The sequence below is a fragment of the Pimephales promelas genome, chromosome 17 (genome assembly GCF_988280905.1).
Source record: "Pimephales promelas chromosome 17, fPimPro1.hap1.1, whole genome shotgun sequence".
Classification (NCBI taxonomy): domain Eukaryota; kingdom Metazoa; phylum Chordata; class Actinopteri; order Cypriniformes; family Leuciscidae; genus Pimephales; species Pimephales promelas.
The window spans coordinates 33,540,137-33,560,164 of NC_142785.1; the positions used below are offsets into that span (position 1 = coordinate 33,540,137).

The 20,028-nt window shown below is 35.9% G+C and overlaps 1 protein-coding gene across 1 annotated transcript in view; it reads right to left on the minus strand.

Annotated features, from left to right (window-relative positions):
* Positions 1-940: 940 nt before the first annotated feature.
* The window catches only part of LOC120462300 (testican-2), a 28,319-nt gene continuing 9,231 nt past the window's right edge, over positions 941-20,028 (minus strand). The window contains exons 2-10 of the mRNA XM_039650909.2: positions 16,723-16,768; positions 11,228-11,342; positions 8,725-8,833; positions 7,482-7,632; positions 6,100-6,219; positions 4,174-4,392; positions 3,697-3,759; positions 3,457-3,594; positions 941-2,915 (exon numbers count right to left, since the gene is read on the minus strand). Of these exons, the coding sequence (XP_039506843.1) occupies positions 2,776-2,915; positions 3,457-3,594; positions 3,697-3,759; positions 4,174-4,392; positions 6,100-6,219; positions 7,482-7,632; positions 8,725-8,833; positions 11,228-11,342; positions 16,723-16,768 (1,101 nt within the window). The 3' untranslated portion in view covers positions 941-2,775. The remainder of the gene's footprint in view (positions 2,916-3,456; positions 3,595-3,696; positions 3,760-4,173; positions 4,393-6,099; positions 6,220-7,481; positions 7,633-8,724; positions 8,834-11,227; positions 11,343-16,722; positions 16,769-20,028) is intronic.

Below are 20,028 nucleotides of genomic sequence, written 5' to 3' on the forward strand. Positions count from 1 at the left end.
CGGTGGCGCTAATAACAAGGGTTCCTCAATTATACAAACCTTTAGGTTATAAACATTAGTCACAGGAGGAGATAAACCTGTAAATTCTGGGTTGTCTACACTACAAAAGTTCATATGATATAACTCATGCACACCAACACAAACATTTATGGCAAATAATTCATATGCTCTACTGTTGATGGTGCATTTGACGCTTGACAGACTTGTAGCTGTGAGGGTATTTTTCTGTAACATCAGCAGTTCCACTGCAAAACCCCAGGAGGCAGCAGAGATGTCCAGATCTCAGATTATTCAGTTAGTGATTCCAACACAAAAAGCAGAAATAAGCAGCAAACACCAGTCTTCAGGATAAAGAGTGTATGTTTAAGCCTCAAGGTGTTTACCAGTTGCAGTAGCTGTGGATGTATGGGTGTTTGCAACACTTGCACTGCTATATGGTCTCTGTAAAGTATGGTGCTAGACAAAGGTCATGAGGGAATGCATGAATCAAACATGTTCAATATTTGAATGCATGAAATTAAAAACCTGCAATGCAATGCCATTGCTTTGGATAAAAGCATCTGCCAAATGCATGAACGTAAATACATACTCTTACTAGTCCAGCTTTATGGCACGTGTATCCTGCAAATTACTCAATGCATTGAATATCTGCTATATTGCATGGAATACAGTATCCCACAATGTGTATTGAATAATATTCAGTATTTTTGATGCATCAACGAGCATAAATGGTCTGAATCTCACACATTCCCATGACAGAAGATCTTAGATTTGTTCCTTACGCTGAATAAAGCAGAAACACGGTCACGGCATGTGCTTTCAGTGACTTTTGAGAATGCAGTTCAACGCTGCCAGATATTGATTTTCAGATCCTTCGTCAAGCTCAGTCAATGGACGAGCACACAAGCACACAGCCGGTCATGTATCAGAGAGACGTTGCAATTATTTACAACATTTTATTTCACAGATTCAGAGGAGCCGACGTCAGCCACTATTTCAACATCAGACATCACAGGTTTACTCTTATTGCACACAGAAAGAGCCAGTAAAAGAGCTTTGTGAATATCATGCAATATGAAAAATAAAGTAATTCAAACATTCACATCATATCTTTTTAACCGCATTCAAGTCCAAGTCTAAATAAACAGAAGCCAGTGTTAATCAAACACACACTGATGTAAAACACGCTACAGTCAAGAAACCGGAGTCAGTTCTGATTCAGAGTTTGAAACGAGTGTGAAACCGTCAATATTGCAGCTGTCAGTCATAATACATTTCCTCTTTAAAGAATTCTGAAAGTTTGTGTAGATGTTCTACATACATTCTTTTGCAATATGAAGCTAAAATAGTCTCAAAATGTAGGCATTTGCAAAAAAAAATAGGGCTGTCAAACGATTAATCGTGATTGATCGCATCCAAAATAAAAGATTGCTTTTACATAATATGTGTGGGTGCACTGTGTATAATTATTTCATATAAATACACACACATGCTTGTATATATTTAAGAAATATGTTCATGTCTATTCTGTATATAGATTTATATATAATTTGTATTATATATAATTATAAATATTTGATATATAAATATTTTTTTCTTAAATATATACATGCATGTGTGTATTTTTTATATATATAATATAATATATATATATATAATAATTATACACAATGTACCCACATATATTATGTAAAAACAATCTTTTATTTTGGCTGCGATTAATCGTTTGACAGCCCTAAAAAAACACTTTATTCATGTGCAAACCTTTAACAATCCTTGTGTATTTATGAATTAGGTTTTGCATTGCGTGCATTTGCATTTGGCAAATTATATTTTGTAAATATGAATTAGGTTATGAGTTCACATTTTCAGAGAATTCGTTTCGAGACGTTAATCTGATGACATTGTGTTTGAAACGTCCGAAACTCACCGTTAACACACAGCTCTCTGTTTGAGCCTTAATTTAGAGAATAATGTGTTATAAATGCACACACACACACACGGGATGCCCGTCACACGTCTTCATAACAGGCTACACTTCAGTACACAGTGTTGAACTTGATCTCCAGAGGTTTAACAAGTTCTTTTGCATAAATCACCTCAAATAAACAATAGTACCCTGTTGATGATGATGATGTGTCTGTGGACGTCAACACACAACGTTCAAGTGCAAGTTTGAGTCTTGCGTGTGAATGAGGATGTCAGCGTTAAAGTGGTCATATTCTGCTTTTTACATGTCTCGAGTGTGTAATGTTGATGTTTGATCATGAAAAATGTTCTCCTCTATATCAGTGTCAGTGTTTCTGAACTCCTGAAACGCCTCCAGTGTATTCCTCATTATAATAATTTATGCGCAGAATAAAGGGGCGGGGCCTGGTTGAGTTAGTCAGTAGTGTGTTAAACTGGCGATTACGGGAAGGGGCGGGACTTTCCCAAACACACTCGACCAATCACAACACACCGCTCCAGCCGGCCAATCAGAGCACAGTGTGCTTTTCAGAAGGCGGGGCTTCATAGAAACAGGAAGTAAACAAAGCGTTCCTGACAGACTGGGACGAGAGGAGCCGCAACAATGGAGAATCAGAGGAGAATAATCGACATTCAAGCAGGAAAACCTGTTCTAGACTCTGTAAAAGTGCATCATATGGCCTCTTCACACACTGACACACACATGACATTAGAATACAAACTCAGATGTCGGTTGAATGTTTCAGGAGGTGGTTTGTGAGTGCGTCGGACGCCACATGTTTCATCTGATCACATGATGAAGGTGTTTTACCAGATGTATCCACCATCATCACTCTCTCCCGGCTCTTCCTCCTCCTCTTCTTCCTCTCCGTTCTCATCCATGTCTTTCTCCTCCTCGTCCTCCCAGCCGACGCCACTGCTGAAATCTCCAGAGCTGAGCAGCTCGTCTACAGCACACACACACATTCAGTCGCAGACACACACACAGTCACTGAACGGCCCGTGTAACAGGAAGGCCTGAAAGCGATAGATCTGCTGACACTCACACATAGACATATACACTAGACCTCACCTTGGGGTTCTAAGCATGCGTCAAAACCGCCGCCATCTTGGAACAGGGGTCTTGTCATAGGAAGTAGCTAGGTAACGCTGCTATCTCTGCCTTTACTTCGAATTCATTGATGGTGGCGGACTTTTGTGCAGCGTATGATGTTCACGGATGAAATCTGAACTAGGAAGAATGTTTAAAAATAAAAAATAAAAAATTTTCTTTCTGGAATCAATGATAAATACATGTCTGACCGTTGGAACAAACCAAAAAATCGCATTCATGCTGATTTATGGTGATTTTATTTCCGTTAGACCTGCGTCTGATGCATTAAAGTGGAGGGGCTCCCCTGTTTCAAGATGGCGGCTCTATTGACGCATTCGTTCCAATGAACTGCCGTAGCCAAGGTGAGGTCTAGTGTATATGTCTATGACACTCACCGCAGTCTGGGTTTCCATGGATACGGGACCCGGTGACCTCTGACCCCTGAGGGTCGACGCACCAGCACTCGCCTCGGCTTCGGTCGCACTGAAGCTTCCGGTAGTAGCCGTCCTCATCACAACTGGGGATGTACATGCCTGCACACACACACACACACACACATCTGGTGAACTATAAATACACACTTGAATAGATGCAGGAGTACAGATGTTTGTTTGTGTGTGTGTGTGTGTGATCACCTGCTTTCCTCTTAGACGCCTCCAGTATTTGGATCCTCTCGATTTCAGCCAAACATGGAGGTTCTGGAAAAAACACTCGAAATTATGAAAGATCACGTAACCGATGACACAACAGACTGTGTTATACTAGTTTTAACCACTTTTAAATGGAAACAAGCCTTTGTTTTTAATTTTAAAAGCAGAAATTCAACAATATCTGCAAACAATACTGGGTTTGAAAAATAAGAAAGCTGCAAAACGTCTATATGTATACATTTTCACATTTTTTGTTTGTCACTGTTTTGTTTGTCTTTTCATGTTTTTTTTATTATTATTATTATTTAGTCTGTTCAATGTACCCCTGACTGTAATTGTAATTCTTGAAATTCAATAAAAAAATAAAAAAAAACACTTTTAAATGTTTTTTTTTGCACTTTAACTCATAATTGCACTTCCTGATGACACGAGCTCTTTAATGAAGGGATCAGCAGGACTCACTCTCTCTCCAGAAGCACAGACACCATTCAGCCGTGGAGACCTTCCCGTCCCGGTAGGAGTCGCACGAGTTGAAGAACGGCCGGATACACACTTCATACTTCTCCAGGTTTATGGCGGCCAGCTCGGACTGATCCAGGAACAGGTCGTTACTGGAGTCCAGCTTAGAGAACATCCAGCCGATGGAGTCCTTACAGCCGGCCACCAGACCCCGCTCAAACACTGCAGGGACACACACCAGAGCACTTCTGTGTAATGTGTCCTCCATTACAAACACAAGCAAAACAGAACAGACATGATTATATACTTGATTCAACAAACTGCAGTTGCTCATTATCAATTAAAGAGACATGCACCTCATTATCATTTAAAGAGACATGCACCTCATTTTCATTTAAAGAGACATGCACCTCATTATCATTTAAAGAGACATGCACCTCATTATCACTTAAAGAGACATGCACCTCATAATCATTTAAAGAGACATGCACCTCATTATAATTTAAAGAGACATGCACCTCATTATCACTTAAAGAGACATGCACCTCATTATCATTTAAAGAGACATGCACCTCATTATCACTTAAAGAGACATGCACCTAATTTTCATTTAAAAAGACATGCACCTAATTTTCATTTAAAGAGACATGCACCTCATTATCATTTAAAGAGACATGCACCTCATTTTCATTTAAAGAGACATGCACCTCATTGTGCACCTCATTTTCATTTAAAGAGACATGCACCTCATTATCATTTAAAGAGACATGCACCTCATTTTAATTTAAAGAGACTCCCCCCTATTTTCATTTAAAGAGACATGCACCTCATTATCATTTAAAGAGACATGCACCTCATTTTCATTTAAAGAGACATGCACCTCATTATCACTTAAAGAGACATGCACCTCATTATCATTTAAAGAGACATGCACCTCATTATCATTTAAAGAGACATGCACCTCATTTTCATTTAAAGAGACATGCACCTCATTATCACTTAAAGAGACATGCACCTCATTATCATTTAAAGAGACATGCACCTCATTATCACTTAAAGAGACATGCACCTCATTATCATTTAAAGAGACATGCACCTCATTATCACTTAAAGAGACATGCACCTCATAATCATTTAAAGAGACATGCACCTCATTATAATTTAAAGAGACATGCACCTCATTATCACTTAAAGAGACATGCACCTCATTATCATTTAAAGAGACATGCACCTCATTATCACTTAAAGAGACATGCACCTCATTATCATTTAAAGAGACATGCACCTCATTTTCATTTAAAGAGACATGCACCTCATTATCACTTAAAGAGACATGCACCTCATTATCATTTAAAGAGACATGCACCTCATTTTCATTTAAAGAGACATGCACCTCATTATCATTTAAAGAGACATGCACCTCATTATCACTTAAAGAGACATGCACCTCATTTTCATTTAAAGAGACATGCACCTCATTATCATTTAAAGAGACATGCACCTCATTATCACTTAAAGAGACATGCACCTCATAATCATTTAAAGAGACATGCACCTCATTATAATTTAAAGAGACATGCACCTCATTATCACTTAAAGAGACATGCACCTCATTATCATTTAAAGAGACATGCACCTCATTATCACTTAAAGAGACATGCACCTCATTATCATTTAAAGAGACATGCACCTCATTATCACTTAAAGAGACATGCACCTAATTTTCATTTAAAGAGACATGCACCTAATTTTCATTTAAAGAGACATGCACCTCATTATCATTTAAAGAGACATGCACCTCATTATCACTTAAAGAGACATGCACCTAATTTTTATTTAAAAAGACATGCACCTAATTTTCATTTAAAGAGACATTCACCTCATTATCACTTAAGGACAAGGTGTGTGTGTGTGTGTGTGTGTGTTCACCTGACGCTGTGGCTTGTCCTTGTTTTCCAGAGTTGTTCTGTTTAGCATTTCCGTGTAGAAGCTGAAACCAGTCTCTGAGTCTGTCGCCCAAATCTGCCAGATCCTGGCCGGTGCAGATCTCTAGAGAGACATTTTTATCATCATTTTTTAAAATGTGGTCAATCCAAAATCATTACTCAAAGACCACAAACTGATTTTTTCCATATTTATTTATCACCCAAAAGCCAGTTTTAGTTTCCCTCCACTGTTCATCTGCATGTTACAGATAACACTGTGATATTTTGTGTGTTTTATCTCAAACATAAAATACCCTGATCATAATTGATCGAGGCGTGCGACTATTTAGAATTTTTTATCGTGCATCAAAATCCTGTCTATTCATTGTATGCATTTGAAATATAGAGTTGGTTTCTGTTTTAATGCACCCTAAAAAGAGTTTTTGGCTCTTAATTTATTGTTATTAATTAAACACTTGTAAACTTATGTTCACTGTTCTTTTTTTATAAATATAGGATTTGTATTAAATCTATATTCATTGAGTCGAATCGAGAATCGAATTGAGAACCGTAATCGAATCGAGAATCGAAATCACATCGAAATAGATTTAATTGAAATTGAATAGAAATCTAATCGAATTGAGAATCGAAATGGAATTGAAATCAATTGAGAATCGAAATGGAATTGAAATCAGTTGAGAATCAAATTGGAATTGAGAATCGAAATCAAATTGAGAATCGAATTGAGAATCAAAATCTGAATCGAATTGAAATCGAAATCGAATCGAAATCGAATCGAAATCGAATTGAATCAAAAATCAAAATGGAATTGAGAATCGAAATCAAACTGAAATCGTATCGAGAATCGAAATCAATCGAAATCAATCGAAATCGAATCGAAATCAATTGAGAATCGAAATGGAATTAAGATCGAATTGAGAATCGAAATCGAATTGGGAATCGAGATCGAATTGAGAATTGAAATCGAATCAAAATTGAATCGAAATCGAATCGAATCAAAAATCAAAATGGAATTGAGAATCGAAATCGAAATGAAATTGAATCGAGAATCGAAATCAATTGAGAATCGAAATGAAATTGAGATCGAATTGAGAATTGAAATCGAATTGAGAATCACAATGGAATGGAATTGAGAGCTTGCGGATCGAAATGGAATTGAATTGGAACATCTAACTCGATATTCCCAGCCGTATTTTAAACTGTCCTAGCAGTGGCGCATTAATAATGCAGAGGAACAATAAACTCACTCAAATGCATTAAAATTGAAACTAAGTAGAAAAAAGTAGCTTTGTAAAACATGAACGTTGACCTGGCTTTGACACTGAACATCATCTTGCAGAGAGACAGAGATGAACAAACCCTGACCTGGATCCGGTTCGGGTTCGGCTGAAGTCTCTGGGTTCGTCTTAATCTTGGGTTCTGCTTGATGAACTCCAGCCGTGACACAAGGACATAACCCAGAACACAGAACCGACAGATCCTTCCCCGCCAAACACGCCTGCTGCTCCAGCTTACACTGATCACACACACACACACACACACACACACACACAACACAGAGCTTCTGTTTCACTTCATATGTCTCAAAGCAACAATCCGATTCATAATTCATCAGGTCTGAAAGGCTGAAGATGCTCGTTTTCTATTCAGGATGAAGAGCGTTAATGCTCGTTAAAACACAAATTTAAGTGAAAGTAAATCTATAAAATTAATTAATTAATTCATTCATTCATTCATATAAAAAAGTAAATTCATAAAATAAACACATTTAAACAAAGTAAATCTATAACATAAATAAATACATTTAAAATAAAGTAAGTCTTTAAATAAATATATTTAAAATCATGTAATTCTATAAAATAAATGCGTTTAAAAAAGTACATCTATAAAATAAATAAATTCTAAAAAATAAATACATTTAAAATAAAGTAAATCTATAAATAAATACATGTCAAAGAGCGTTATTCTGTAAAATAATTACATACATTCAAAATAAAGTAAATTAATAAAATAAATCAATCAATTAATCAAAAGTAAATTTCTCAACAGAAAAAACAAACAAATTTTATAATAAAGTAAATCTATAAATAAGTAAATAGATTTTAAAAGGTAAATAAATAAATACATTTAAACTAAATACAATCCAAATAAAACACTAAAACATTTGAAATATTTTATTGTTTCACCTGCATGTCAACATGTGAATTAAGTTTTTAAATTATTGAAATATGAAATCTCTGATGAAAAAAATTTAAGAATTCCTGCAGATAAAAGACGCGAGTGCGACCTCTAGTGACGGAGCGCGACCTTTACGCAACACTCCTTCAGCTCAAAGATCGATGGATGTGCAGCGTTCTCAGAGTGTGTGTGTGTGTGTGTGAATCACTGCAGTAGATGAATGAGTCGGACGGACTGGTGACTGTATGGATTCATACACCGTTTTTAATTTTGACCTTGTGTAAGTGTCTCTCTCTCTCTCTCTCTCTCTCTCTCTGATAGAGCAATCTTGTGGTCATTCCTATAAATATTTGATCTGGTTCCAGCTCAAGCCTTGATGTTCTCACTGCAGCCTAGACGCAGTGTGTGTGAAATGCGTGCGTGTGTGTACCTGTGAGGTGTAGATGTGTCCGTCTGATCCGCACACAGGCGCGGAGGGCGTCACTGAACAGGGTTTACAGCCGTTCTTCTCACGAGGTTTCTGTCCAGACTGACGGATTCTAGCGCAAACAAGACAAATCAACACTGAGCATCAACACCGCTCACTCCAACACACCATACGACCCGTGCCCTCACGACACACTCCATGGTAAATACTGACAAATGGAAGCATTGCATTCTGGGATACAGTGTGAGATATGATATTGCACAACAAAAAGCTTGTTAACATTATGATTAACCCTGTAAAGCCTGACATTCAGTTTGAAATGGAACAGATTATTGAACCTGTAGACAAAACGTATAGCAATGTTTGCATTTGTGTTTATTGTTGAGCATCATATTTGCTACATCAGGATTTTATGGCTCAATAATTCAAAATGAGCAAAAATATGCAGCAGATGCTGATATTTATATGGACAAAACTTGATGGAAATCAATGAAATCTTTATAACAGAACAGCAGATACTGACATAAAATAATGTAAATATCAATATCCACCATCTTAAGATGATATCTTATATGATTTAAAATATAATGCAATGCAATACAGTGATGATTGAGAGATAAAACTTCAAAAGCCTGATGATCATATTTGATCCTCGTGACTTTTCTATAAAATTATTGATAATCAAGTAAAGCTGCTTCAGTGCAGGAAGTCTGGAATATTTCATCTTGAAATATTACTAATAATCTCATAGTTATTCTTATAAAATCAGTGCAGATTTCACTGCTGGACGTCTGTACACATTACACATAAAGATCAGCGATTTAAAGTTGATCCATCAAGATAAGAGCTTTTAAAGAGATAACGGTTTAGCTGAGGTAATGAGATCATCTCTACAGATATCAGAATGATGCATTTATGAATGAACGTCTATTTAAGCACATATGAACGTGCTGTGTGTGTGTGTGTGTGTGTGTGTGTGTGTTAGGGCTGGGTATTGACACAAATTTCACAATTCGATTCGATTTCGATTCGCAAGCTTGCAATTCGATTCAATTTTGATTCCGATTCGATTCAATTTTGATTATTTTGGATATCAGTTCCAATAAATGGCAAATTTTCTCAAGGGAATCAAATCTCTAATTAATGCTGTAAACTATGGGAGTCTAGTTGTAGCCTATAGACTTCATTAGCCTAATATGAAGGTAATAATGAACTGTACAAACACTTAAATTACACTTTTATTTATTTTTATAATAAGAAGATTATATGAAATATAAACATTTAAATGGTGGCTGTCATAAAAACTTGCCAGATTTATTCAAATATGCATTAAATATTGAAGAACATTAAGATTATAATGCATATGTAATATGGTGTATATATTTAGCAAAATGCTCCTCTCTAGAGTTATTTTTTCTAGCTGACTAACGAGTTTATGTGGGTTTTCTGAGGTAAATATGACGATACATTGATTACAAGCTGTTTAACTGACGTCTTTCCACGGTTGAAACGCTGATTGAGCGAATCAATGTGACATGATCCGGATTTGGATAAGTTGTCCTCTATCTTTAACACACTTTCAGATGCTCATTCATGTTTATTTGGCGCTGTGACTGGTATTATTAAGCCGGAAGAGAGATCAGCGCTGCTGCTTCTCCAGAGCGATCTCACGCCACAGCGACAAAACACTATTTATGTTTTTGAATTTCTAAAGAAAATGGACGTAATTTGAAAATTGAGACTTTGTTTCATATCAATAGTAACAAAGGATTTTTTTTTGGATGCGCGCAGCCGCGATACAACGTCCCATTCATTCAAATGAAACAGGATGACTAATCGATTCTTGAGATTTAAGAATCGATATCGGTTCGTAAAAATGAGAATCGATTAGTATCGAGAAATCGATATTTATTACCCAGCCCTAGTGTGTGTGTGTGTGTGTGTGTAACATCTCGAGGTTGAGAACAGCAGTTTATGAACTCATTGATTTGTGTGTGACTTCATCATTTATCTGCACAGCTTTAGTGTAATCGGCAGAAACTAATGGGTCAGAACATTATAACCCGCAGTGTCCATATCAGCCCAGACAGTCGTTTGTCTCTTGTGTGTGTGTGTGTGTGTGTGTGTGTGTGGGAGAGAGACCGTTTGCTACAGATTTTATAAAAGAAAGAAAGTCTGCAGCCAAAAATCAAGCAGTGCCATTTCTAGAGCTCTCTTTGAACGAACAACTGATTTAAGAGATCTTTCTAGATCTTTTATTCTCTGAATAAAACTGAGCTGTTTTTCCTTCATATTCTCACTATATCAGATTATACGAGCCATGAAAGTCAAATATGATTCTGAACAAAAAACATATATGCAAACTTTTGTGATATTTTGTTTGTTATTGCATTTTTTTTTTGAGTATTATTTTCAAATGTCAGGCTTTACAGGGTTAAAGGTAGGGAAAAGGTCATTAGAAACTAAACTGTGAGCGCATGATTGAGCCGATGTGAGCGAGACTCACCTGTGCTCGAGTTTCTTGCGGTTCACACACATGGCTCTCTGGTAGCCCTGAGCCACACACACTTTATGACGACTGCATCTCACCTTCTGACACGGATCCTTCGTAGTGTCCAGACCTGCAAAAGCAGACAGTGAGATCCTGCACACGGTCATCTTCTCGAGTGTGTAATGTTGATGATCAAGTCATCTCGGCCGATATTAGGCATTTTTACAAACTATCGGTATCGGCAGTTATAATGGCCGATAAATTAATATTTCAAAAACAAAATGAAAATGGATGAAACACGCTTCAACCATGTCATGTTGGAGTTGTATAAGTTTGTCCACCAGAGGGCACTCTACACCATCCCTAGCCAGTTGGCAACACTCGTTTATAACGCGCAACACATTCTAGCTAACCACAAAGCTAGCTAATGCCACTGTCATCAATGGAATTTAATGAGCTTTGTTAATTAATTAATGAGCTTTGGTTCCTCCTCTGTTCTGTTGCGACAATAAAAGAAACATGTTTCTTTTTAAAATGCATTATCATATTATTTTAATTAAAACTCATACATAACTACAAATAACTAATGTTTGGGAAATCTGTTAATGTTTTGTTGTGTGTTCCTGAAAAAAATAAAATAAAAAATATCGGCCGATATATCGGATTTTAAAACCAACAAATATTTGTATCGGTATCGGCCTTCAAAATCCTTTATCGGTCGGGCTCTAGCCAGTGTTTCTCCTGAAACGCCTCCAGTGTAGTCTCGAGTTTCTTCCGGAACACGTCACATTATTCCTCATTATAATAATTAATGCGCAGAATAAAGGGGCGGGGCCTGGTTGAGTTAGTTGTGTGTTAAACTGGCGATTATTGGAAGGGGCGGGACTTTCCCAAACACACTCGAAGCGCTCGACCAGTCAGAACACACCGCTCCAGCCAACCAATCAGAGCACAGTGTGCTTTCAGAAGGAGGGGCTTCATAGAGACAGGAAGTAAACAGAGTGTTACTAGACCCAAATTGAAAATATGCCCAATTTGAATGCGTCAATTTCGCACAAACTCCCATATATCGCAAAAAAAAAAAAAATTTAACTCGCATGAGGAGGTGTAGAAACAGTTTTTCACATTTACACTTAGATGATGCGGTGTGTTTGGACAGAAACTCTTTATTAAACTCATAAAAGACAAAAGAGTTGCAGGAATACTGGATTGTAAACCTCTAAGAAACGCCACGATCACGAGCCGAAAGCAGATATGAGGGAGAAACACACAGAAACTCCTCATACGTGCCGCTCTCGGGCTTTCCTTGCCATTAATGCTTTGATAACACGCATACGTCCTGTGGTAGATGATCGCCTACACACTTGAGTGTCCTTGACGCCTGAAGATATTTTACTCAGTTGAGTTCACCTCTGATCGCACGGGTTAACGTCTAAGTGTAGCTATTCTTAACAAACTCTCTATGACACTGAATGATTTCATATTCATTATAGTATTTACAGTCCATTGAATATTAATAAATAACTGCTGTACTATTTCCATTTGAAAAAACTAGCACAAATTTCTACGTGATTACGTAATCACAGCTAGTGTAAGACGAGCATTTGTGGTTAAAAAGTATATATATATATTAATTTTGTTATAAAATGAGTGATGGTTTGTCTAGATAAGACTCTTATTCCTCGGCTGGGATCGTGTCGAGACTTTAAAGCTGCACTGGAACCGTTGGACCCCATTGAAGTCACTATATGGAGGAAAATCCTGGAATGTTTTCCAAAACCTTCATTTCTTTTCGACTGGATGACATCTTGGATAACATGGGGACAAGTAAATTATCAGGAAATTTTCATTTTGAAGTGAACTCAACCTTTAAAGTCGAACTGAAACTGAATTTGTGCTCGTTTTTTCTTCTCTATTGTGCCGTATATCAAATGAACAAATGTGGGCGGAGCTTGATTTTGTCCGTGGGGAGTTGATTGGCTGTTTGTGGTTTGCTATTGGTGGATCTCATGTGAGTGACAGGTTGCCCCGGTCACTACTGTCTCCTTACACAAGTTAAAAAGTCTAAATAATGCACAAAAAGCAGATTTTACAATCTCATTTAAGGAAAATGAGCTGAATCTCTTTTTATCCCGGCACTCATTATGAATAATTCAAAACTAGACTCTCGAGTAGAGAAAAAAAACCTCAGCCCAGGAAAAAGAAGAAGCGATCCGTCTGGAAGCGACATTTCACCGCAGAATACACCATCTGCTTTCTGTGTGTGTGTGTCGGTAAACTGGTAAACAAGACCAGAGACAGAACAACACACGCCAACATAAATCAGAAACAGAGAGACGGGATCATCCTTCCCAAGAGGAAACACATGACTCACTGAGGAAACTTGTTTTCCTACAAATATTAGGAGAGACTGGAAGATTTGGATCATGACGACTGGCGCTTATTCAGAGATGAACGAACGGATGTTTTCTCCTGTTCAAATGTAACACTGTCATGGTATTATCTTGGAAATAGTAGCAGTTATTTCTTATTATTATTTTTATTATTATTCAATGGAATGTAAATACTAGAATTAATAAATATGAAATCATTCAGTATCATAGAGAGTTTCCACATATTTTTACCAATGAAGTTCCAAGATATTTTCAGTAGTTTGTATGATTGATTACTGGATACATTGAAAAGCAAAACTTTTAAAAATGACATTGTTGGAATGTCTAACTAACTAACTAACTTACTAACTAACTAACTAACTGACTGACTAACTAACTTACTAACTAACTTACTAACTACTAACTTACTAACTTACTAACTAAATTACTAACTTAATAACTAACTTACTAATTTACTAACTTACTAACTACTAACTACTAACTTACTAACTAACTTACTAACTAACTTAATAACTAACTTACTAACTACTAACTTAATAACTAACTTACTAACTACTAACTTACTAACTAACTAACTTACTAACTAACTTAATAACTAACTTACTAACTACTAACTTACTAACTAACTTACTAATTTACTAACTTACTAACTACTAACTTACTAACTGACTAACTAACTTACTAGCTAACTTACAAACTAACTAACTAACTAACTAACTAACTTACTAACTTAACTTACTAACTAACTTCCTTACTAACTTACTAACTAACTTACAAACTAACTTACTAACTAACTAACTAACTAACTAACTAACTAACTTACTAACTTAACTTACTAACTAACTTCCTTACTAACTTACTAACTAACTTACTAACTTAATAACTAACTTACTAGCTACTAACTTACTAACTAACTTACTAACTAACTTACAAACTAACTTACTAACTAACTTAATAACTAACTTACTAACTAACTTACTAACTTACTAACTAACTTACTTACTAACTTAACTAACTTTTCATTTAGTTTTTTTTGTTTTTTGTTGCTTCGTGTGCTTTTATCTTTTTTTTATTTGTTTTTTAGATTTCTATTTTTCTATTTATTTTTATCTCAGTTTGTCATTTTAACACTTCTCCTAAAACTTTATATGATATTTAAAACTTGAAATTTATTTCAGCGAGTGAAATAGTTTTTTTTAATTTCTTTTTTTTTTTGCAATTTATATATAGGCCTATAAGTAGCCTATATGTTTAGTATATATGATTTCTATTTTAATTTGATGCATACTTTTTTTCATTTGACTCATATTTAGAGTGATTTGTGAAGGGTCATGTGACACTGGAGACTGGAGTAATGATGCTGAAAATTCAGTTTTGATCACAGGAAAAAAAAATATTCAGATAGAAAACAGATGACTTAAAGTGTCAAAATATTTCATAATTTTGCAGTATTTTTGATCAAATAAATGCAGCCTTGGTGAGTAGAAGAGACGTCTTTAAAACATCCTATCGACCCAAACTTTTAAACGTTTTTGTTGTGCAATACATTGAAGTACTGTGATCCCGCTGCTGTAGCCATTTATTTTAGGATAATGACCTTTTTACTGTACATGATCACGTATTCATGATCACATTGCCAGACGTAGAATACGATCAGTATCATGGCCCTGATGTCTCTCTCTCTCTCTCTCTCTCTCTCTCTCACTCTCTCTCTCTCTCTCTCTCTCTCTCTCTCTCTCTCTCTCTCTCTCTCTCTCGATCTCCAGGGTTATTATGGTCAACCCCGTGAGTGGATAATGCCGGTGTTGTGCCGAATTTCGACCCCCGCCAAATTATTACCCCCCTAGTATTGGTAGGTTTAGGATTAGTTGTGGGGGAGGGGTTAAGATTAGGGGCGGGGTTGGGATTAGGCAATCAGGTACTGACTTCAACGAGGGGGGTAATAATTTGGCAGGGGGTCGAAATTAGGCACAACACCGGCGATTCTTCAGGCCGGTGTGACCACAGACGGGCCGAACGTCTTTCGCTCTCGGCTCGGAGCGGCGCTGGAGGCGTTTCCATAGAAACATGAGCAATTTCTGCACTATGATTTGTAGCACACTTACAAGCTTCATAAACGGACGCAGCTCGTCTGAAAGCGGCCGAGAGCCACAGAGGAAACGGGTGATTTATCCGTCTAAATCTACACGTGTTTATCTCTCTGACTCCCGAAGCTCCCGAGGAGACGATTACACATTTGATCCCAATGTATGGGATTTTATCCACACTAAAATCTGTCCGCACACACTTTTATGATGTTAATCGTCACGGTAAAGACCCTCGAAACGGGTCGTTGAGCTGCTGAAATAAAATATGCAAAGCCGTGCATGTAAAAAGATTTTAATCTGCGCTCTCAAACAAAAGCTTTTCTGATCCACTATCTGTGTGTGTGTGTGTGTGTGTGTGTGTTCAGTCCTGTAATTACTGCCACATTAGACAGGATCTCAGACAGTAAGGTATAATTGTGTGCGGGTCGTTAAGTCAGTATGACATCACTAGTCTAGAGTTAATGGCCGACAGCAGACGTTCTCCAATAATGGAGCTTTGGAGGATTTGAAGGAATTTAATATTCTCTGTAGCGTTAAAGTGTCTCGAGATGAATATGAAAAATGCTAGATGTTCTGTCAAACATTAATAAGAATATTTTATGACTATTTGAAAAACTAATTTTCTTACAGCAACAATGTGATTTTTTTGTTTACTATAAAATACTGTAAAACAATGATTTGCGTTTTTTTCGGGGGTCCAAATCTCACTATTAACTATGACTTTTGCCTCAATAAACTCCTAATTACTGCTTATTAATAGTAAGGTAGTTAAGGTTAGGCATTGGCTAATTAAGGGATGTAGAATATTGCATTAATATGTGTTTAATAAGTACTAATACACAGCTAATATCTTGTTTAATAGTGAGATTGGACACTAAAATAAAAAAAAGTGTGAATCAGCAAAAAATGGGTATAAATTAGATTAATTTGGGCTTTTCTTTGAGCAAAATATCTTTTCTTTTCTTTTTTTTTTCTTTGATTTTGGTGTTGCCGTAATAAAGTGCAGTGTGGAGTTGGTTACGTCACTCACTCTCATCAGACGCCTGTGGAGTTTCCAGCGTACGGATGTAGTCGTCCTGATGAGAAACACAAGAGAGAAATCATCATAGTTCATATATGTGACGAGCAACAAAACGCATTAAAAAATAAATCAGGTATTTTCCCTCATCTAGACATGATCGTTTAATGTTCCCTTGTTTCAAATAAAATTGCTGAAGTGTCTTTTTCTATACACAATATTTGCTCTATATTGTTCTGACCCGACCCAGCTAACAAAAAAAAGCTCCAAAAATGTTTTGCTAACGTTCCCTTATTTCATAATGTTCTCTGAATGTTCAAAATGTCCAGTTACTGTAAAAATGATACTGTAAAATTTAATTCCAGGACTTTCAGGGACTTTTCAAGCACTAATTTTTGTTTTCAAATTCTAAAAAATGTAAATCGATCAACAAAATTAAACCAATAAAACAAAATGGTAGAAGTAAAGTCCACTGAAAGGATATTATGACAAAGATATCGCTTTCTTTATTCAAACTGATTTCTTCTCCCATGAATATATGATTGAGCTGAAGAATGAAAGATATATCATAAACTTAGATATTTATGAGCAATATCACACTCATAGACATGCAAAATGCTTCTATATCAGACGGACTGCAGCTTCATTTGGAGTGAAAAGATTGTTTTATCAAAAACACTAATTTCACATATATCGTCTTTCAATAATTCAAGTACCTTTTCATAAATATGGTTGTTTTCAAGAGTTTTCCAAAGCTCAACTTAGTCGAATTCAAGCACTTTAAGCACCAGGTGAAAGAATATGGTGCAAAAAGTTCATTTATTTCAGTAATTCAACTTAAAAGGTGAAACTAATATATTATATAGACTCATTACATGCAAAGTGAGATATTTCAAGCCTTTATTTGTTATAATTTTGATGATTAAGGCTTACAGATATGAAAACGTTTTCACAATATTTGGCATTTTCATAATCTGTAAGTCATAATCATCATCATTATAACAAATAAAGGCTCACTTTGCATGTAATGAGTCTATATATTAGTTTCACCTTTTAAGTTTCACTTTTGCACAATATTCGAATTTTTTGAGTTTTATTTATGCGAATGTAAACAAACATTCTATCTGATCTGCTAAACGTTACAGTTACTTTTGAATGAACATTCTAAAAAAGTAGCAACATTTAAAACCGATTAACGAACATCCAACTGAAATATTTCAGGGGGGAAAAGGATTCCATGCGTGATGATGTAGAAATAATGTTTCTGTGCTATCGTTTTGAGAACATTATTAAATATCAGATTACTTTCAACGAACAATCGATTAACGTTCCTAAAACGTTTGCTCATAACTTTGAGAACTTTGTCAGAACGTTAGCCAGAGTTGTGTCAGCGTCAGTAAACCAGATTGGTCTGAACACACACATCTCACACACACAGATACCAACCTCCACTTCCTTCAGCGACGGGACGACGGTGTGGAGAAAGAGAGAGAAAATAAGATGTAAATTCACATGAAAGAGGGCAGATCCACGCTTTAATTATCATCTATTAATATGATCTGGGAGAATAAGAGACGAGGGATTCCTGCAGATTATTGTTAAACAACACCAGAAATATACAAAATAATAAATAAAATAAAAATGCAATTTAAAATAAAATGTTTCAAGGAATCGTTTAATCAAAACTTAAAGCATTCTGTCATTATTTACACTTTTTGACTATTCATGCATATGTTTAAAACACTTTCAAGCCACAAAAATGACCAAGAACATTTTAATAGTGGCGTAACAGTATCAGAGCTGCAGAAGAGGAGATTTCCAGCAAATACTGACTTACATTTGTGTTTTTTCTCACTCAAAGCATCAGAAAAGATTTTATTCTTCATCAACAATTTATGAACTCAACCGTCTACAACTTTTTTCCTGTGTTTAAAATGTTTTTATTAGGGAATTCAACAATTTGACAATCATTGTTACATCGCTTTTTATGATTCCTCGTTAAAGGCAACATAACATAAAATAAATAAATAAGTAAATACAAATAAATAAAAATAAAATAAAAAGAACAGGACCCTAGGGACATAAGATATAACTTTTTTTCAGTTTCACTTTCTTAATTTATTTAATTTCTACAAAAATCTGTCTACAAAAATTACAAGAATGTCTCGAGTCTCGACCAATTATTCCAAAGCATTCTTGAATTACAACCATTAAAGTTCGGATTGTGCATTTTCATGCTTATTGGAAAAAGGCGGCGTGACACTTGAGAGGTTAATAATTCACCAGGAACATGAATGAAAGTAAATTGTGATTTCATGATGACTTTGAAATACCGTCTAGGTTTGTTAAACGAAAGAATACGCACTTCAAACGTGTTTTTCTCACGCGTGAAAGCCGGATGAGCCGCGAGTTTGCCCCTCAGAGCTGAAGACTGAACAGGGAAAGTGTCATCAGACACAAAGAGAGAGCGGCTTCGGCTCGGGTTTCTCATTATGAGCTCCTGGAGCGAATCCTACTGGGAAGCTCTGTTGAAATTTAGTGCCAATTGAATTTGCATGCTTCCCGCCGCGCCGGTCCTGCACACGCATGCTAATCTGACATTCACACATCCGAACGCGCCGCTTCTGCCAACACAATCAATTTGAGATTTTGTAGCATTTAGGAGCTGCGCTGTTCAATTAGACGCAGACGAAGCCCTTGAGGACGAGCGAAACGCCGACCAAACAGAACAGATCGACACCAGCGCACAATCAATCTCGTAATGTCCAAATATCTGCTGATTAAGGGTCAAAGTTCAGCTGGTTAGAGTGACCACATCAATAACTATCACACTATGTAGGTAAAAAGCTTCATTTTTCATTGAAATCTATTCCAAAATAATAACAATTCGTTTTTACAAGCGACGAGAGATGCGTTTGAAGTTCTATATTACAAATATTCAGGGATATTTTAATTCTTTGCATGCAAATTACCCTCAAAATGACAGATTTCAGACAAGATTTCTGCACTCAAATCATGTTTATTATTATCCGTTTGCATCTATTTAATTTAAATAATCATGTTTTTAAAATGCATTTATATAAACTCGATTATATTTATCCCGTTCAAAAGTATGAACATGGTTAAAATATGCCTAACATTTGAAACACAACTTGTTTAGAGTTTTGGCTTTAATTTTCTTGCAGTTTTAGAGTCCACCAGGTTTAAAAATATATGTATTTTATATAAAATATGAATAATAGAATTTTTAAATTGTACATTTTCATAAACTCAAACTCAAACTTTTTTCCTGTTTTTAAAATGTTTTTATTAGGGAAT